The sequence below is a fragment of the Gavia stellata genome, chromosome 6 (genome assembly GCF_030936135.1).
Source record: "Gavia stellata isolate bGavSte3 chromosome 6, bGavSte3.hap2, whole genome shotgun sequence".
In the NCBI taxonomy this organism is placed as follows: Eukaryota; Metazoa; Chordata; class Aves; order Gaviiformes; family Gaviidae; genus Gavia; species Gavia stellata.
Genome location: NC_082599.1, coordinates 31730681 through 31749209, shown reverse-complemented (window position 1 = coordinate 31749209; position 18529 = coordinate 31730681). Strand labels below are relative to the sequence as shown.

The 18529-nt window shown below is 39.2% G+C and overlaps 1 protein-coding gene across 9 annotated transcripts in view; it reads left to right on the top strand.

Annotated features, from left to right (window-relative positions):
• The window catches only part of ETV1 (ETS variant transcription factor 1), a 65339-nt gene extending 55249 nt beyond the window's left edge, over positions 1-10090 (top strand). For 8 of the 9 annotated variants that reach the window (XM_059818428.1, XM_059818429.1, XM_059818427.1 and 5 more), the window contains 4 exons: positions 77-145; positions 3178-3347; positions 7106-7207; positions 9793-10090. In XM_059818428.1, coding sequence (XP_059674411.1) covers positions 77-145; positions 3178-3347; positions 7106-7207; positions 9793-10014 — 563 coding nt within the window. In that variant the 3' untranslated portion in view covers positions 10015-10090. Of the gene's footprint in view, positions 1-71; positions 146-3177; positions 3348-7105; positions 7208-9792 lie in introns of all 9 variants that reach the window. The other variant, XM_059818434.1, reaches the window with a different exon arrangement.
• Positions 10091-18529: the final 8439 nt, after the last annotated feature.

Here is an 18529-nt window from a genome sequence, read left to right as displayed (position 1 = left end):
CTCTGGCATTAAGCCTATGATCTCTTCTTTCTCCATGCATCTTTTATATAAACATCTCTCTCTCTTTAACTTACAGGCTGTATGTATGAAAAGGGACCTAGGCAGTTCTATGATGACACTTGTGTTGTTCCAGAGAAGTTTGATGGTATGTATGACACATCTCTCGTTCTTTTTCTTGTGTGGGGACATGAAAAAGGGAGAGGTGAGGGACTTTTCTCTGTGGCTGATCAAAAAAGCTCGGTAACGTTCCAATTTAGGATTCCTTAACACGCCATTTGCGGTGCACCCAACCAAAGCTGACCTTTGTTTCTTGAAACCAAAGTCTCCTTTTCAATAGGATGTCGTTCGACTTTTGCCAGCAAAAGGTGCTGTATCCAAAGTTGTGGCAGAGGAGCTCAGTTCCTGTACTGTTGAGAAGTAATAGGAGGATTTCCATTGCACTGATGATCACATACCACTTGTTGTTTGAGATTTAATGAAAGCTCTTCTGATAATTTACAAAACAGTGGAGAAACCAGCAGCTTTGGTTCTACTGAGGATTAAGCCTCTTGTCTTGCTGTCTGTGAGGTGATTAATAGTGGGGAGTGAGTGTATAGGGCATTTTTGTGTTTGTGTCAGTGTATTTGCACTACGTTACACATTCTACTCGTGGTTTATTTTTCAGTGGGATTGATAAGAAATCAATGATCTTTTCACAATGCTACCCATTACAACCTTTTTTTTTCCAAGAGGGATTCTGAGGTCAATGAAAAAAATGGCCCAAATTATCCTCAGTTACTCTGATGTAAAATCAGTTTCCTGGTGTAACTCAGTTGATTTCAGATTTATTTTATTATAGACAAAATAGATGGACTCAGTATTTCATGCCGGTGACTCTGTTAGTCTGCAACTTTGGGAAGTAATTTGGAGACCAATTACTTACATTTGCTAGAGTGACTTCTTTGTGTTAGTGTATGTATGTCCAGCTTTATTTATTTTCACAGGAAAGATCAGATACTTTCTGATAAACCTGTGAACAGCTTTCTGACCGTAGCTAAAAGTAGAGCTGGAGACCTCTTGGGGTTTTTTCTCCTGCTTTGTTTGTTTTCCCCTGAGAATCACTTATACGGATTACAAAACTATTGCATGTCTACCAGCATTTGTTGTGTTTGCTGAAGAATGGGAGACTCTAAAATGAAAGTAACCCAGAGAATTGCACATTCCTCAAACGGCGGTATCATATGCATTCCAGGCTTGGTAAGGAATAGCAAGAAATAAATAGAGGATTTTAAATAACATTAGACCTAACTGAAGATTGCTCAATTCCATATTGCATTGTCACTGGATTGACAAATTCACTGAAAGGGTGATTTATTGAAAGTCTACTTTATACCCTGGCTTTGGAATGTATGCTTCCCCCACCCCCTCTTTTTAAACCATGTCGTGTCAAGTTTTTTTCTTGCCCAGAAATAATTGTGGACCTGATCTGTTTTCAGTATCAGTGGCAAATTCATATTTACATTTATGGGAATGGGATCAGACCCTGTACTACAAGAAGTTAAAACTCTTCAGGAGTAGCACCTGTCTATATCTTTCTTGAAAATCCTTTTTGTTTGGGTTTTGTACAGGGAAGGGAATGAAAATAGAAAAGAAATACAAATAAAGTAAAAAATAAAAGTTTGGAAATATCTGTGTGCTTGCAAAGCAAGCAGTCTGCTGCTAGCTTCTATGACTGTCCATTGAGAGAACACCTTGTACTCTAGAAGATTGATGTTGTGATTCAAATAGGTGTGTTTATACATGTTTATACATGATGACTTTTGAGGAAAAAATAGCAGATATGTCGTCATGTTTTGGCCAGTAAAGCAAAAGTGGGATAAGCCCAGGACTAGTCTTGATGTTTCAGAAGTAGATTCTCAGCTGCTTCATTTGAAATCAAAGATCGGCATAGGCCAAGACTCTGATCCTCTCTAATACTGCACTTGCTATTTGCGCATTGCTCAGCTATCATTAAAAGAAAAATCCTGTCCTTGAAAAAGGCGGCCTTTCAGGACTGGAACTTGAACCTCACATAAACCAAAAAGCCTTGTGTTGATTTATTTGTTTTCCACAGCTATTGACTCAATTTTCTTTCCTGATTACAAAAGGAAGTGCTCAATTTTTAATATTATTATTCTTACTTTCACTACATGGAACTGTTCCGTAATGGCCATCAGAGCATCCTAATGTTGTGGTTGAATGTAAAGTCCTGGCTTTCCATATTAAACAGGTCACACTGCTTATTGGAGGGTATTGCTATTCCGGTAGTTGAAATGAGGAGTTTTACCAGCATATCAAGGATTGCTGTCATCAAGTGCAGAAAAAATATTCTCTGCTTCAGCATCAGACCTTTCAGCTGTTGTTGTTTGCATGAGTTGTTTAGTATAAATATGATTTAAAAACAACAGAGACACAGTATAGATGTCACAGGATGGTTTTTCACTGGCAGCTAGGAGAATATTATTGTTGCTTTTTAAAAGCTTCATCTGGACTTGAAATTTTAGAAAAAATAACTTCCTGCTTTTCAGGGGGAATACTAATCTAATATGTAGATATGAGTAAAAGTAATATGTGCTTATATGCAAGTCCAATACACCACAGAGGAACTCGCATATCTGCAGAATTTGCATACCTATACATAAAGCACATGCTGTTTAAATCCAAGTCAAATACTTTGTCAAATTTTCCTTAAAAGCATTTGCCTGCAAAAGAAGTTTCACTCCATAGGGTTTTGCAGCTTTATGAAGCATACATTACATTTCTAAAACTGAGGCTTGTGCAAAGTATAGTACACAAATGCAATTCTTCAGACATCAGAGTTGCTTACAAAGATAGTTCATGCTCTTTCAGATAGAGGATATTGCAAAATGGTTTACAAGTGAGATTTGCATGTATCAGAAGTAAATAGGGATGGGCTTAGGGAGTCTTCCATCAATCATGACTGAATTTAGGTACCTTTTAGGACATGACTATGTTATTGTAAGGGTGTTTACAATTCACAGCAGTCAGGGGAATGTTGCATTTGTGAGTGGCTGGGTATTAAGAATTCTTTCCCTCTGTTTTATTAACCCTGATGATTGCTTTGCCAGTTTATCTGACAAACTGGGTGTTGATGCTTTTTGCACATTGCTCATCTAATGCTGTTGCTGTTCTGTGCAGGTGACGTCAAACAGGAGCCAGGCATGTACCGTGAGGGACCCACGTATCAACGGCGAGGGTCACTTCAGCTCTGGCAGTTCTTGGTAGCTCTTCTTGATGACCCATCAAACTCTCACTTCATAGCGTGGACTGGCCGAGGCATGGAATTCAAGCTGATTGAGCCAGAGGAGGTGGGTTAGACGGACAGCATGCCCTGACATCCACTGTGCCGTCCTGCAAATTTAGTAGTGCTCCTTTGGATTTAGACCTTGTTTTCCTTCAATATTTTGCTTCAGTAGCACTTCAGAAGGGTGACAGAAAGGACTGGCAAGGGAAGGGCATCAGATAGGACAGAGGTGTGGTTAGGCGTAGACTTGATTCCTAGTCCCACAAAATAGTAAAAAATATTGCAAGTACTAGAGTCATAAAATACTCGGCATTAATTGTGGGGCCTGGATTTTTCAGAACCACTTAATGGATAGAGCTGTGTTCCAAAATCCTTTGAAAACTTGTCTCTGAATAGTCTTTTAGCACCAAATATTCTTCAGTGCTAAGATGTGGGAACTTGGAACTTTTAGGCTGTAGAGTGAAAGACCCCAAGTCTGACAGATGGCAAAAGAGGAGGTTAAGAACATTAGGCAGTAAAATCCCATCAAAATTATATAAACCGCCCTCTTTTTAGAGTTGTCTTCAGAGTCCTCCTGCTTATCTGCATCGTTAAATTGTTTAGTGCACGCTTAGGTCCTAGGCTTGCAAACACTCATGCACATGCACAGCTCCCCTGAACCATGAAGGACTCGTGGGGTAGATAAAATTACTTGTATTCACAAACATTTGCTGAAGCATGACTTAGTTCACTTGTGTGATACACAGGAATAAATTGAACATTTTAATACGTATACTTTTTTTAACTAGGTAACATTAAATAATCTATCCTGTGTTCTAAACAGCCATGGAAACAGAAAATCTGTTGTGCCTGAATTTTATTGTAATACTGATGTGCATGATTTGATTAGGGTTCTCAAAAAGCAGTATCATCCTGGTTTACTTTTTTTACCCCTTGGACAGGGTTGGGTAATAGAGGAGACCGCAGCAAATTTTCCATCAGGCTCCCCTCTGAGTTAGAGCTGAGTAGGAAGGTTTGGGGGTGTAAAGCTGCTTCTGCATTCCACCAGCTATTTCTGCCATTTGCCATCCATCTGCTGGCATAAGTGATGTGAAAGCTTTCTTGCATTTAAGTTACATCATCTGCCAACAGCCCTAAGGGGATGATAGAGTAGCTGGGGATGGAGACAGGACTGATCTCCCTTTCCTTCCCGACATGGTCTGGCTGAGGGGCAGGTTGCTGCAGGGACCCGTGTGCTGGTTCTGGTTTGTCTGAGCTTCCCCCGTGCTAGTGACAGTCACTGTGGCATATCCTGGCATTGTGCATCTGAGGATTTGACCACAGAACAGTCTCAGTTGATTTGATACCAAAACTTTGCTGGCAAGTCTGCAGCCTTAACAGGCTACATGGACTTCTTAGTTGTGTGGCCTGGCTCAGAACAGAGTGAAATCTTTGGAAAGGCTTTTGCTTGATTTTGGTGAATGAAATACCTGATTTTTTTTTTTCCGCTGCCCCAGTATCAGTATTTTTCACCCTCTTAGTTTTGTCATGTCTTTAAGGTATGTCCAAAGTTTTTCAAGATTGAAGAGATTTATTGAAAAATGGTTTCCAGAGATGATGCAAAAACTTTATAGATTTTATTAGCTAAGGAAGGGAAAGTAGCAAAACAAAACCCTAAGGTTTCCTTACTGTGTAATTCCCTGAAGAATTGGATATTCTGATTTAAGTTAACCAGATCCTCTGATTGTCTGACTTTGTAGCAGTTGCTTTGTGGTTTTGAGCAGCACTGCATCCAAGATCTGGAGGAGGCAGGCTACTTGAAACTTGCTTACTCCTGTGTGCTCTTAGGGAGTACAAAGGAGCCTAAGTTGTTTTCATATAAATGTCATGGATCTGACAGAAACTGTCGATTAAAGTAAGAATAGCCTATGGGAAGTTGCACGCTTCTGTTGATTGCCAAGTATAAATTGTTGGTTCAGCTGTGGCAGGTTAGGATGTCAATGAATGACATGACCTTTCCATCCCATCCCTTTTTTGCAGGTTTATGCCCTTGTAGAAAGGGTGACAACAAAAATGAGTATGTGTCAGCTCCTTAAGCACCATAGTCATTCAGAAAGTAGATAACTGTGAACTGTGGAGGCTAAGAATTTCGTGTAGGTCCATTTATGTTGCCTTGTCACAGGGACAGTAACCTTCTGCAGGAAGGTAGGGTGGAAGGCTAGAAGCCTGAATCCCTTCCACAGAGCAAGACTTGATAAATGCTGTGCAGTTCAGGGACAGGAAGACTCGCTTACCAAGACTACTTCTGGACGTGCTTGCTTATTTAGGAATGTCAAAATACCACACAATATAGCATATTCTCAACCATTATTTTGTTGTAGTTACGTTTGCTGTGTATTTATTTATTATGCAAGCCTGTTATGTTGGGGACTTTTAGGACTCTGATTAATGCAGAAAAAAACTTGGCAGGTATAAACAGAGTGATGTACGCATGTGTTACAAAGATGAATAGGCAAATCAAGGTTACACATCTAGGCCAAATCTACAGCTGGAATAAATTGACATGATTGGAGGTATGTTTCAATACAGCCATAACATAGCTGAAGTTAGCAGAGCCATGATAATTTACACAAGCCTGAAAAGCTGCACCACTGAAAGGAAATAATACTTTAAAAAGAAATTTCAAGAATTATTGTCCAGATGGAGATCAAAGTCATGGATTTTGCTGTTGTTATTTAGTCCTTTTCAGTTCTCAGTGCTGCATGTCATCTGTGGTTTGCATCAAAAGGCTCCAGACACCTATGGGAAAGTTTCGTAGAGCAGTCTGCAGAGAAGCTGCTTGGCAACTCTCTCCTTTTTCCAGAGCTGTATGCATATGCACCTCTCAAATATTTTTATAAAATGTGCTTTAAAGAGTTCATCAGCTCTGACTTTTTTTCCCTCTGGTGACGTGATAGTCATTTGTATAGCCAGTAATTGAAATGTCACCAACGGCCAGTTATAATTTCAGGTGGGGAATAAGCAGTTAAGCTCTTTAAACAAAAGGTCTCTTTGTCCAGAACTATCTTTGGCAATAAAACAGGAAGCATGAAGGCAAGTAGAAATCATAAGTCAGAGCAGAAGGCATATTGTTCTCTATGGAATGGCTTCACAAGTTGCTTGCAACTCCCTTTTTATTATTATTATTAAGGGAAATTATACAACTGCAACTATGAAATTTTTGTCCCATTCTTCATACTACCATATAGTTCTTCCAAGCGATTACCCTGCCTCCTCTGATAATTCATTTTCTTTGCTGAAGTAATGTTTAAGACTGGGAGCTGGCTTTTGACTTGTATCTCCTAATAATCTCAACATCGCTGTCATTCCAAGTACAGTCTGTATTCGTTCATGAACTAAGTGTGTATGCATGTGTGTTTAATATAACTTAGTCTTCTGACAGCAAGGAAAACACAGGAATTACAATTATCCACAGTATCAAATTAAAGTTTTCATCTTTCTTGAAAGTTTTCTGGTGGAACTTGGTAAATATTTTTTGTCTATTATCTCTTTATATGGCTTTATTTTTTCATTGGTTTTCTTTATTATAAACAAACAAAAAAACTCCCAGTCCTCCACCACATTTGCAAATAAGTCAGTCTGCTTCAAGTTTAATGGATGACTGTGTCCAATTAAAAATCATGGTGGTACATGGGAAATTCAGGTCATGGCAACCTTTTCTCTTGTGTTTATGTCTTGCACCTGCAGGGTTCCCCCTCCTCCATCCCCAAATAAAGTATCTGATGATAAGATCTGCTTGTTAAATGCATTTAACAAATCAATCCTAATCCATTTTTGTGGCAGGTGGCACGTCGCTGGGGGATTCAGAAAAATAGGCCAGCTATGAACTATGATAAACTTAGCCGATCACTTCGCTATTATTATGAAAAGGGAATCATGCAAAAGGTGAGTAGCTAATTTTTTTATTAAATTTCACCGGAGTGTTGCATGTTAATCCATAAGTCAGTTTTCGAGGAGTACTTGTAACTGCATTGCTTAGGTAGGTTTTTCATCTATTTAGGCAAACACTAAGCTTTTTCACCTACCAGGTCCAGTATATGCATCAAGATATTTTTTTCTATGTAAAAAAGTCTGTGGTTTTAGTTCACACAATGCACATTGGGATTATAGGGAAAGAGGTAACATTCAAAAATATCCAAAAGAGCTTCCTGGCACCTGGGAAAGGCAAACAGTAGAGTACTGTATGAATAATGTTTTGCAGAACTAAATTAGCTGCGCAGTGCTTGGGTACTTTGGTAAGTGCAAGATAGAGGAGAAAAATGGTACTTGTTAAAAGACCAAATTTTACCAATAGTGTTGTAGTAATACCATTTTTAAGTGGAATTTAGTATTTTATAGTAGGCTGAATTACGAGAAACATTTAACTATAATTTATGTATAACAGTCTGGTCTTGCTGACAGTATTCAACCCGTCCTTCCACTGTGCCTTGCTGATTTACATGTATGTTTTTAAATCTTGCTATGTATTACTATGTAGATTGACTGAGAAATGAGTAGGAGAGACACGTCTGCTACATCTACAAAACTGGCAGGTGTGATCAAAGATCATAATGAACACTTTGTGCTGTAAAACTTGTTCTGTATCTTTTCACATTAGTTTTGCGACCTGTGATGACTAACATGTTTAAACCTGCCATTTGCCAATTCCATGAATGGAAACAATGCTCTCGGCTCAAGTTACTGGGCAACTTTTCCAGTAGGTTTTGTGAAGTCTCAGTTTGGAGTTGCTTGTTAAAAGTTCTCTTGTTTTGATTAGGGGATGGTTGTATTGTTCTCCTTTTCACTAGCCAGGAGTCAGCTTGGACAACAATCTGGGCTAGTATTGGCTTATGGTACTTCAGTAGCACAGTGCCTCATCCATTTCTGTGTGTCACATAACTGTGCATTGAGTCTTTGTAAAGTGGACCAGAGACTGGGTCCAACGGGGGAGAAGCAGAAACACTTGATTTTGCTGGGTGGTGCTTCAGGCAGAGGAGTTCATCGTTGCAGGTTACAGCTCACCTGCATGGGCAATTGTGCCGGCACAGTTCAAAGGCAGCACAAAGGCAAGAATAAGTAGCACAGAGAGTGAAATAAGTTGAAAAGGTGGGGATGGGAATACCATAAGGCTGATAATGCTGCCCAACCCACACATCCATTTGATATGGAAAGTTTACAAGTACTTCTGACAGCTAGCTGGCTACCTCTTAAACTACGACTTCATTACCTACAAGAATGTATTTAACACACATTTTAAAAGCTAGTTTGGGTGCTTATTTTTCTAACATAGCAATGTTTGAGGTTTGCCCTGGGACCACCCTATTTGGCCAATTAGTATATGTTAAAAACTAATGGTGGTTGTAGATTCATAGCAGGTTTCTTTACTGCAAGGTTTGTGTGCACATTTTTTCCCCTTTTGTTTTAAGTTAAGCAATGATAACAGGTTATGTAAATGCCCAATTTCTGAACGCAGCCTTCAGTCTGTCAAACTTGCCGACGTGAATTTGATGAAAAAAATTCTACTGCAGATATAGCCTTTACCAAAACTTTACTTTATTTGTAGAATAAATAAGCTGAAAATTTAAGGAGGTGCTTCAGACTATTTTGCACCCATAAGAATAGAGTTAAGTTTGCAACACTTTTGCCACCTTCATTCACTCACTTCCAATGCTGTGCTAGCTGGAGTTGCAAGAAGCAGACAATATGATCTTTAATTTAAAATAATCTTAATAAACCGTGAGCATGCAATATGGTTCATATTTTTTAACATAATTCTTTAAATAACGTTCTTGAGAAGATGCTATATTGACTTTTTTTAAAAAATAAGACAACAATTCTGTATTGTTTTTATCATTCTTTAGCTTTTAGGAAGATGAAGCACAGACATTCGGTGCTATTTCTGAATAAGGGAAAACTTCAGGATCTTTGGACAAATTGCCCCTCCATAAGCAAATCCAAATGTCCCAGCTTTGCATGAGCAATTGCTAAGTACATATTAGCATAAGTATTTGCTTATGCTGTCCCTGTACAATCAGCATGCACTATAACTGAAGTGCCTTTATACTTAAGTATGCATAAAGTGAAATTCAGATCTCTACCATGCAATGTGATTCTTTTTTGCACTTTGCACACACAGTGTTGGACTTACTCAGTCATTTTATTTTGCCACTGTAGTGACAATTTGTTTACATTTTCCAGTAAGAACAGTTCCATTTGTGGTTAAGTATAGGAAATGATCACAAACAAATGTTTAGAAGTAGAATACTTAGTCCATCTTCCAACAGCATATCACGCATGGCAAAATCAAAAGCGTCCTGCACAGTCTGCTTCTGCAGATCCCTGTTGTCTTTGCTAGGTCATTGCCTTACCTGTTCTGCTGTCACATTATTAATTGTGTAACGAAGGTGAGTTCTTCACAAGACTGTTGAACTTGAAGTTGCAAAACCACAAGGCCTTACGCTGCACCTGTTCCTCTCTTCTGTTGTTCTAAGGTGGCTGGAGAAAGATACGTCTACAAGTTTGTTTGCGACCCTGAAGCGCTTTTCTCCATGGCTTTTCCAGACAACCAGCGCCCCTTACTGAAGACTGACATGGAGCGCCACATCAATGAGGAGGACACTGTGCCTCTGTCCCACTTTGATGAGAGCATGGTCTACATGCAGGACGGTGGCTGCTGCAACACCCACCCCTATAATGAAGGCTATGTCTATTAACAACAGTGACAGTGAAGGGGATGTTTTCCCCCTCCCTTAGGCTTCTCCTCTTTCACAAGACCCAGAGGAAAGCTGAATCGACTTCAGTTTGTTTTTTAAATAGTACACTAAAAGGGGCTTTTCCTGTTGCATTACTCCTATGGTCTGCCATGGACAGCGCACTTTATTGGAAAGGGGAGGGTTGGAACCTAAACGTTATTCTGTGTAACAGGAGGAAAAGGGTGGGTTTACTTTTTACTTAAGTTTGGGAAGGGAACATACAGGTTTTAAGTACAAAAAAGCTATATCATGTCTGTTTTGTTTCATATCAGCATAAGATATTGTACATTTTCTCTGGGTATCCGTAGTACAGTTAATTCTCATTGTGCAAAATAACCACTTGATGATGATATCAGCACAGCATGCCTAGGGCATTTGTTTCTTGCCATTCTTAATTGTCTTTCTGCAGTTATAAAAGAGAAGCAAAGCATACACCACAGCATTTAATTTAGAAGCTTGCAGTGGCAGACCTTGCTGAAAACAAACAGGTATTTCGAGAGTTTTTCTTTTTTTTTTTTTTCCTTTGGTATGGCCTCAAATAAAATCCTGTTTAATGACAGAGTGGCCATAAGTACAGAGTGGCCATAAGTACAGTGACCAAGCAGCAAAATCCCTGACCGCAGCAAAATCCCTGACTACAGACTGCAAGACACATGCAGTATCTTGTGCCATGTTGCTATACATATATGACCCATGCTATGGCTTAGACCTTTCAAGATCCATTTGAGGGTAGCAATTACATGTGGTAGGCTTTCTGATGATCATGTCAGCATTAAATACAGGATCATGATTGGGAGGGAGAAAACATTTTGTGTCCTTCCATTTCCTTTGGTACATAAATAAGTTATTTAATCAATAGGAATTAACTGTACTAAGTCACATATCTAATTATGCTGTTTAGACACAGCAAGCACTCCTTGAGAAAAATATCCAATACACTAAATAGGTACTTTAGTAATTTTTAGACACGGTACCCATTAATATGCATTTAAACCTTTTACTGCTGTGTTATGTTGATAACATATATAAATACTAGATAATGCTAATGCTTCTGCTGCTGTCTTTTTCTGTAATATTCTCTTTGATGCTGAATTTACTATGACCATTTATAAGCAATGCTGTAACTACAGGTAGCATTTCAGGACAAAATAGATGACTTGAACCATTTATTGCTTAGAAAATAGCTTACGCCATAGCTGTGCTATAAGCAGCTTTTATGCGCATCCACAAATGACTAGTAAGCTTCAGCTTGCTAAGGAAAGCTCTGCAGAACCTTTTGTAATTTTCGGTGGAACGGAGACTTAGACAAACTGTCAAAGAGTACCATGAATTCACTGTATGACATTGTAGTGCTGGCACTGATGTTACCAATCAACTTGTTTTGGACACTAAGTGTAAATGTGATCAGATATGCTCGGAAGAAAATTTAAATTTTGAGGGATTTTTTTTGTTGTTATTTTTTCAAATCATTTTATTTTTTGAGAGGGGTAATCTTGAACACAAGCCACACATGCTGTTCTGTATGTAAAACAAAAAAAAGAAAAAAAAGCCCTGACAAAGAAACAAGAGTTTTAAAGATTTATGAGCACCTTTTCTGAAATATAATACTTCCTAGTTTGAAAGGAGGAAGAGGGGGTAAGATCTGGATTTCTCTTTCTGCCCAGTGAAATTTAAATAGGTGTTACATGGAGTACCTAATTTTCTTATATTCCTGAGAAGTGGGAGGAAAATGAATGCATAACTGTAGAACAACAAGAATAATTTTCATCATAATGGATAGAATTCAAAGACAACCCTCGGTGGTGGGTTAATTTTCCATCCTCTGTCAGTTAAGACACTAGTTAAGCTATGAATATTTTAATATGCAATTAATCAAAAGTAAAGAAGTAGTGGTCACTAGAACCACAGGTGCATAAAAAACATTTGGGCAGGTATTTAATTTAATCGGATCCATAAGACAACATATTTTATGGGAGTGTATATATGCCTTAATATGTCACCTAATTCTGTCATCCATAGGTCTCAATGGCACTTAAATTTTCGGTGATCAACCCAAAATCAGAAGTCTAAAATTGCAGAATTAGCAAAAAGGAAAAGGTTGAGTAAGATTGTTTTAAAAAAAATGTGGTTTCCATTGAAATAAGGTTCAAATGAAACATGCTTTGATGAAAAGTCCTTGGACTGGTTTTGGTTCTTTAATGTCAGCACGGAGCGCCTCTTGCTTGTGGCAGGATGTGGGTATTTGGGAAAGGGGTTGGACAAAAAAGGAGGAAAAAAAAAAAGAAAAAAAAAGAGGAAAAAATGCATCAAATGTGTAATATTTAAGAAGAAATATATATATATATCTGTATACGGTAGTGACTCACTGAACAAAACAAGCAATCAGACCAACATTACATGATCTCTCAGCAGAAGACATAAAAGTCTTTCACTGAACTGATTAACCCTTTTTAAAGTGTACCTAAGGTTTATTTAAAGTCTGTTTTTATTCCACTTTTTTTGTTTGTTTGGGGTTTTTTTTTAGTTGTTTGTTTGGGGTTTTCAGGTAGAATAATAAATCTGGCAGCTGATTTCTGCAAGATTGTTGTGTATTGGATTCCTAACCATTGGGACTGGAGAGGCCCCTGCGGTAAGGTGGTTCTTTTGAAAGAGGAGATGATGATCTGTTCTTAGTGCCTAGAATGGCTTCCTGCAAAATGTAACAAAAAAAAAAAAAAGTAGTGAGGAGCATGTACAGTTCATATATGAGTTACAGCCAGGATTTAGGTTGCCAAAGCATTGTATTTGACTGACAAAAGGGAGGCAGATGGTCTCTGTAAATTTAGAGAAAGATTGATTCCAACTAAAATCACTTACACATTTTCACAGGGCATTTTAATACCCTACTGAATTTGAATATGGGGTGTTTGGGGCTGGGGTGGGGGTGCTGGGTTTTCATTTGGTTGGTTGGGGTTTTTTTGGTTTTGTTTTCAAGCTGTACCACAATGGGAGAGAAAATGCAGGCTTCACCTCTGGTTTTCGGAGGAGCTGTAATGGAGTTAGCTTGTGCATGTTTTTGCTGCCCAGAGCAGTGGGTGGCATCACTGCAAGACCCACGCACTGTGGTACAGCTGTAGGTGCTCGGGTTTCGTCTGCCATGACAGTTCAGTTGCGCCAGTAGCTGAATGGAGGTGAAATTCAGTAAGGACTTGGCAGATCCCCGTAGAATCCATTTGAGAGAGTTAAGATTACAGGTTTAGGGCGACACACAAATTTCGCTTTAGGTATATGACTTGCCATGACAGAGAGCCCAAGTCTTTTCTCTCCAAGGTCACACCAGTCTAACTTTACCACACACCAACTACGGTGCGAATCTTTACATTCTCTGAAAGCATGAATTTCATATGCTTGTCGGACCAAATCGGCCTGCTTTACTTATAATTGTCTGCTGTCGGAACTGGGGGAAATTGGGATACAGAAACATTAAGGATTGTTTTCTTCAGTAAATCTCTGTGAAGAGCCCTTGGGATTCTCTGGTACCTGGGACTATTCCCCAAGGATTAGTGCTCAGAGTTTTACTGCCCTTGGCATCTGACTGGTTTGGGCTGCAAATCTGTCTTCCCAGGACAATATAATCTAGTAAATATTTTTGCCTTGTATGGATTTTTTTGTTTGTTTTTTTAATAGCAGGAAATAGATCAATGTGTGCAAAAGGTATTATGAGGAAATCTTTGAATTGTTAATGGCTATACTTTCTCCTCTGAAGAGCATTAGCTTCAGTTCACATACTACAGGTAATAGCACCCACAAACAGCCTTATTCAGTGCTCACACTAATAGCACTGAGGACTTTTCCAAATAATCTCCTTGAAAGATGTTTTGGGAGCGTTAATTAATGTGGTATCTTACAATCTAAGAATCATCTCACTCTGAAATACCCCACTTGGATCTAGCTGTAAGAGCCTAGGAGATTAATTTCTCAGTTCTCTTCACTGGTTGGTTCGGGTTTTTGTTGTGTGTGTGTTTTTTTGGTTTTTGTGGCTTTTTTTTTTTTGTTTTTTTTTATCAGAGGCTACTCTGCTTGGAAAGGAGGTAGCAGGTGGGAGCATGTGCCTGTGCCTCACAAACTCCAGTTTAAAGTCCCCTGCATTTTGTTAAGACACCAGGCTGAGAACTGGAGCATCTGCAATACATAACTGAGCCCTGCCATCCTTGTTCTCTTACAGAAGAGGGAACTACAATGCATCATCTTCTGTTACTTCTGCTACAGGAGTGGTAATGTCTGGCAGAGCAGGGGGATGGAAAACTAGGGGCAGTAGCATTTTAAAACTACAAGATTATCCAGAGGATGTCTGTCAGATCCCTAAGAATCATAAATGCATCAGCAAAGTGCTGTACTGTAGCACCCAGCTTTCGTGACTGCGTAGGTAGGTAAAGTTAACTTCGTCTTTCACTTCAGGAGGTTTAAATATTGGGTTTCCCCTTGAACACCTATTTAATTTCTGTGGGAAGGAAATATCTCTGCCGTCTTCTTATATAATAGTCTGAAAATGCCTATGAAGAGTCTCACTGACATTTTCACAAAGAACTATTTTTGTGTGAAAATGACACAACAAACCACCAAAAGAAGGAGTAAATAAACTCCAAGAAGGTATCCATACATCATGTTTTCCAAAACTATAGTGTTATTTACCCTGAAAATGTATCACGTCTTTAATACTGGTGCAGTATTATCCTTATTATATACTTCCATTGGACTGACCTCAAAAACACACAGCATACCCTGAATTTTTTTTGGAAAAGAGCTTCCTGCCGTTAATAGAGGTTACAGGAAGGTACCCCTGAGGCAGGGTCACAATCAAGCATTTGGATCTGGTAAGCCATAATTCTGTCTGCTCTTGCAAAGCTCTGTGGGCATTTCTGCCCGTGTCCGTTCTTTTTAGTTGCATGGTAGAGAGGTGATTACAGCCATTGGTTGGTTTGAGGTTTTTTTGGTTAGTTTATGAGTAGCTGTGATTTTTTTGTTGTTGTTTCAGAAGAAATGCCTCTATGTATCTCTTTCCACACTCCAGGTAACCAGGTAGAAACTTGGGATCCAAAACAGCATTTTTGCTGTGTAATCCACAGTACAGGCTATGGCAGTTCCTTGCTGCTGCCCTGAAAAGGAAAGATTAGAGGTGCTATCTCTGTTTTCTTTCCCCCTCACCTCTGTGATAGGGCACAGCTGATCTATCTAAAGATAGTTTAAACCAATTCTTCACTCACTTGTGATATTTTAGTGAACAGTGTGCTCATTAGTTAGTTCAGTGGCACTTTACAGAAGCTCAGGTACAGAGAGTTGGGTGTTTTAGATGTACTGCAAAGGGCTCTCTAAGGTGGCTTTCAGTTAAAGCCTTGCATGGGGCATGGCTACGGCTACACAACCTAAACAGAGGCAGAAGGAGGTGTTTTTGCAGAAGTGCCAGCTCCTCAGAGCTTGAGACGTTTGCTCAAATATGCAGTTAAGGCTGTTGCCTGGCTGGCTGGGGTGAGCCTGCCCTGGAAGACCTGGCGAGGACCTCTGCGTACATGTAGAAAGCCAGAGAGACGGTGATCCCAGCATGCCTGGGTGAGGCACAGAGATGGGAAAAAGTCTGTCAGGGGCAATCTGGCCCTACCAACTATCTAATCCAGAGCTGATTAGTACAGGAAGGAGGAGGTTATATGACCGATACAGTAAATCACAGAGATAATTATTTGAAAGACATGCTGCAGGAGAATCATAAGAAATGATGGAAAGTAATAAACTCTGTAAACAGCAGTGATTTTTTAAGACCCCAGTGCTTGTGGGAGTGCTTCAGGAAAAGGAAGAGAGAAAGTAAAACACAGAAAGGGACAATAATATTAGATGAGAACAACAGGAGTCAAATGAACTGCATTAGGGGACCTGGAAGATTGCAGTGTTTTAGATAAGGAAGGGACTAAGATAAGTACAGAGTCAGTAAACTGAGATAAGAGCAAGAGAGAGAAGGTAATTGGAGGCAGTGCACTTTGTGGTCAGTGGGCCAAACATGTTAGACTAACAGAGCTGCACCAGGGATGTGCTTGGCCCCAGTAGACAGCAATATCAGAACTGACTTTGGAGTGATTGTTGATAATTTAGTGAAACCATCTGCACAGTGTTTGGTAGCTGTTAAAAGAGCAAACAAGATACTGGAATATGCAGAGAGTGTTCTGGGCTATAAATGTAGTAACTTTATTGTCCCACTGTATTAAAAAAAACAACAACAACAAAAAAGGAAGAATACCTTACAGGATAATGGGTCAGATCATGCATTGGTGTAAATCAGTTTGGTTTCCTTGAAGTCAGCTAAGCAGCTTTATGCTAACAGAGTCTGTAGCCTGTTTTTAGTAGTGTGTATGCCTATCTAGTGTGGTATATACACAGGACACTTTCAGTTGTTACATTATTCTGAAAGATACATAAAGGATAAAGACCTGGGGCGTAGGATGAGACCAATAATAAAAGATGAAATTACAGAAAGATGTCTTCTGAATTCTACTGATGTAGCGAACTCATTCCATTTCTGTATAAAGCTCTCTGCTGGAGCTCTATACATCCCTTTAATTCTTACAGTGGTCTTTTGTGACCAATGCTGTCAGACTGTACGTGCTGGAGTCCCTGCTACAAGTGGCTTAGCATTGGTGTCTGCAAAGGTGGCTGGGATTTATAGGGTCAGGCTGCCTTCCCAGCTGTTCATGAAGATCATGTGGACATTTAGAAGTCTTAAAGAGTGCACTAAGCTTCCAGTGATTCTCGGAACTAGCAAATTTCAGGTATGTTGCAGATTTAGCCACAAAAGCTAGACTTGCAAAGGAATTTCAGCCACTGCTCTTCTCCATATTACAAGGCTCTGTGAGCCCAGCTGTAAGTATTTAGGATATCTAAGGGCCTCCACAAAATCTTTCAAAAGTTGGTCTACTGAACCAGGGCTTCTTTGCTTCCTGCAGGAATGAAATAGGGGAGAGACAAAATAAGTGAAGAACTAGATCTGCATCTAAAGAGAAATAAAATGAAGAACACCTTTGTATTATTATTTTAGAGTTTCAGCATGACACTGCAGGAGGGAATTCATAGGAGCTGAGGCAGTCAAACATTTCCTTGGAGCCCAGAATAGACGCCTACACCCAGAAAAGGACTGTTAGTTTTATGCAGTGTATGCACATGCCTGCTCAGCATTCAAGCTCTCATGAATTTGTTTTTTGGTTATTAATTCTTCCTAATACATAGGAGACTATTCTGCTCAGTAACAAGTATCTTTTAGACACTCTAATGCTCTACTTTATAGTACATAAAGTTTCTTTCTGAATCTAGCCTTAATGACTGAAGCAGCACTGCCACATAAGGAAAGGTCAATTCCTGGAACTGTGCAATCCATTAAACTGAGTAGTTTCTATGATGATGATCTAGCCTTGGGTAAGTAACGTAGCTTGGTTGTGGCAAAACCAGTCCTTGAACCTCAGCTTGGCTTATTAATGTCAACTAAATGCCAGGAAAGCAGGTCCACACATCACATAACCTTCTCTTGCTCCTCTGACCACTTCTGCAGTTCTGATCCCCACATCTAAGGTTATGTGAGACGTAGAAAGATACTGAGAGATGTCGTAAGAATAAGCAAGGCTTACAAATGACCTTTGTATTAGCAGAAACTTAAAAAGATTCAATTTGTGACAGATAGTGGGGAAGGAATAAAACCAAGGTCTGTAACATCATGATTTTTTTGAAGAAGAATAGAGAATCAAAATTTACTGAGTCTCACAACAAGAATTTATTAGAGAGGCAATAGAAAAAAAAGTTGAGGCATTTAAAGAACATTAAGGCAGTACTTTATCACACAGCACAATTATTGATTTGTGAAATTTATTGATGTAAGCTATTTTGGGTGGCACAAGTCTTAAAAAAATTAAGAAAAATTGCTTAGGCAAATCCATGGAAGAAATGGCCAACAATCATTCTCGACTATGATGATGAAGTTGAACTCTCCAAATCAGGAAGTCCCTAATACAGAGACTGTCAAACATTTAGAGGACATGCCAGAGTCACCCTCTTCCCATACGCTCTTTCTAAACAGCAATGCTGGTCTATCCTGGGATGGACGGACCTTTGGCTACAGGTGACTTGGTATCCTCTGGAAGTGAGTATTATTTGAAATGAAGGCACAAAATTCTGGTGGCACAAGGTAGTGTTCTGTATTCTGCATTTTGTTTGGGTCCTGTGATTGAACTAAAAAGGATGTAACACAACTGGCTTAAGTAGTTTGGGTGTTTTTACACTAAATCCGTAAATTTGAACCTGGAATCCTTTGCCTCTAGGATTTGTTTTCCTCGGTAACAAACATACCCTTTACAAAGAGCTATTGTCAACTTGTGTGTGATTACTAAGCTGCTGACCTTGGGGTCAAGAGTTATTTTTAAAGGGAGAAGAGAAACACTGCCCCTTTTCTGTTTAACTGGGAACT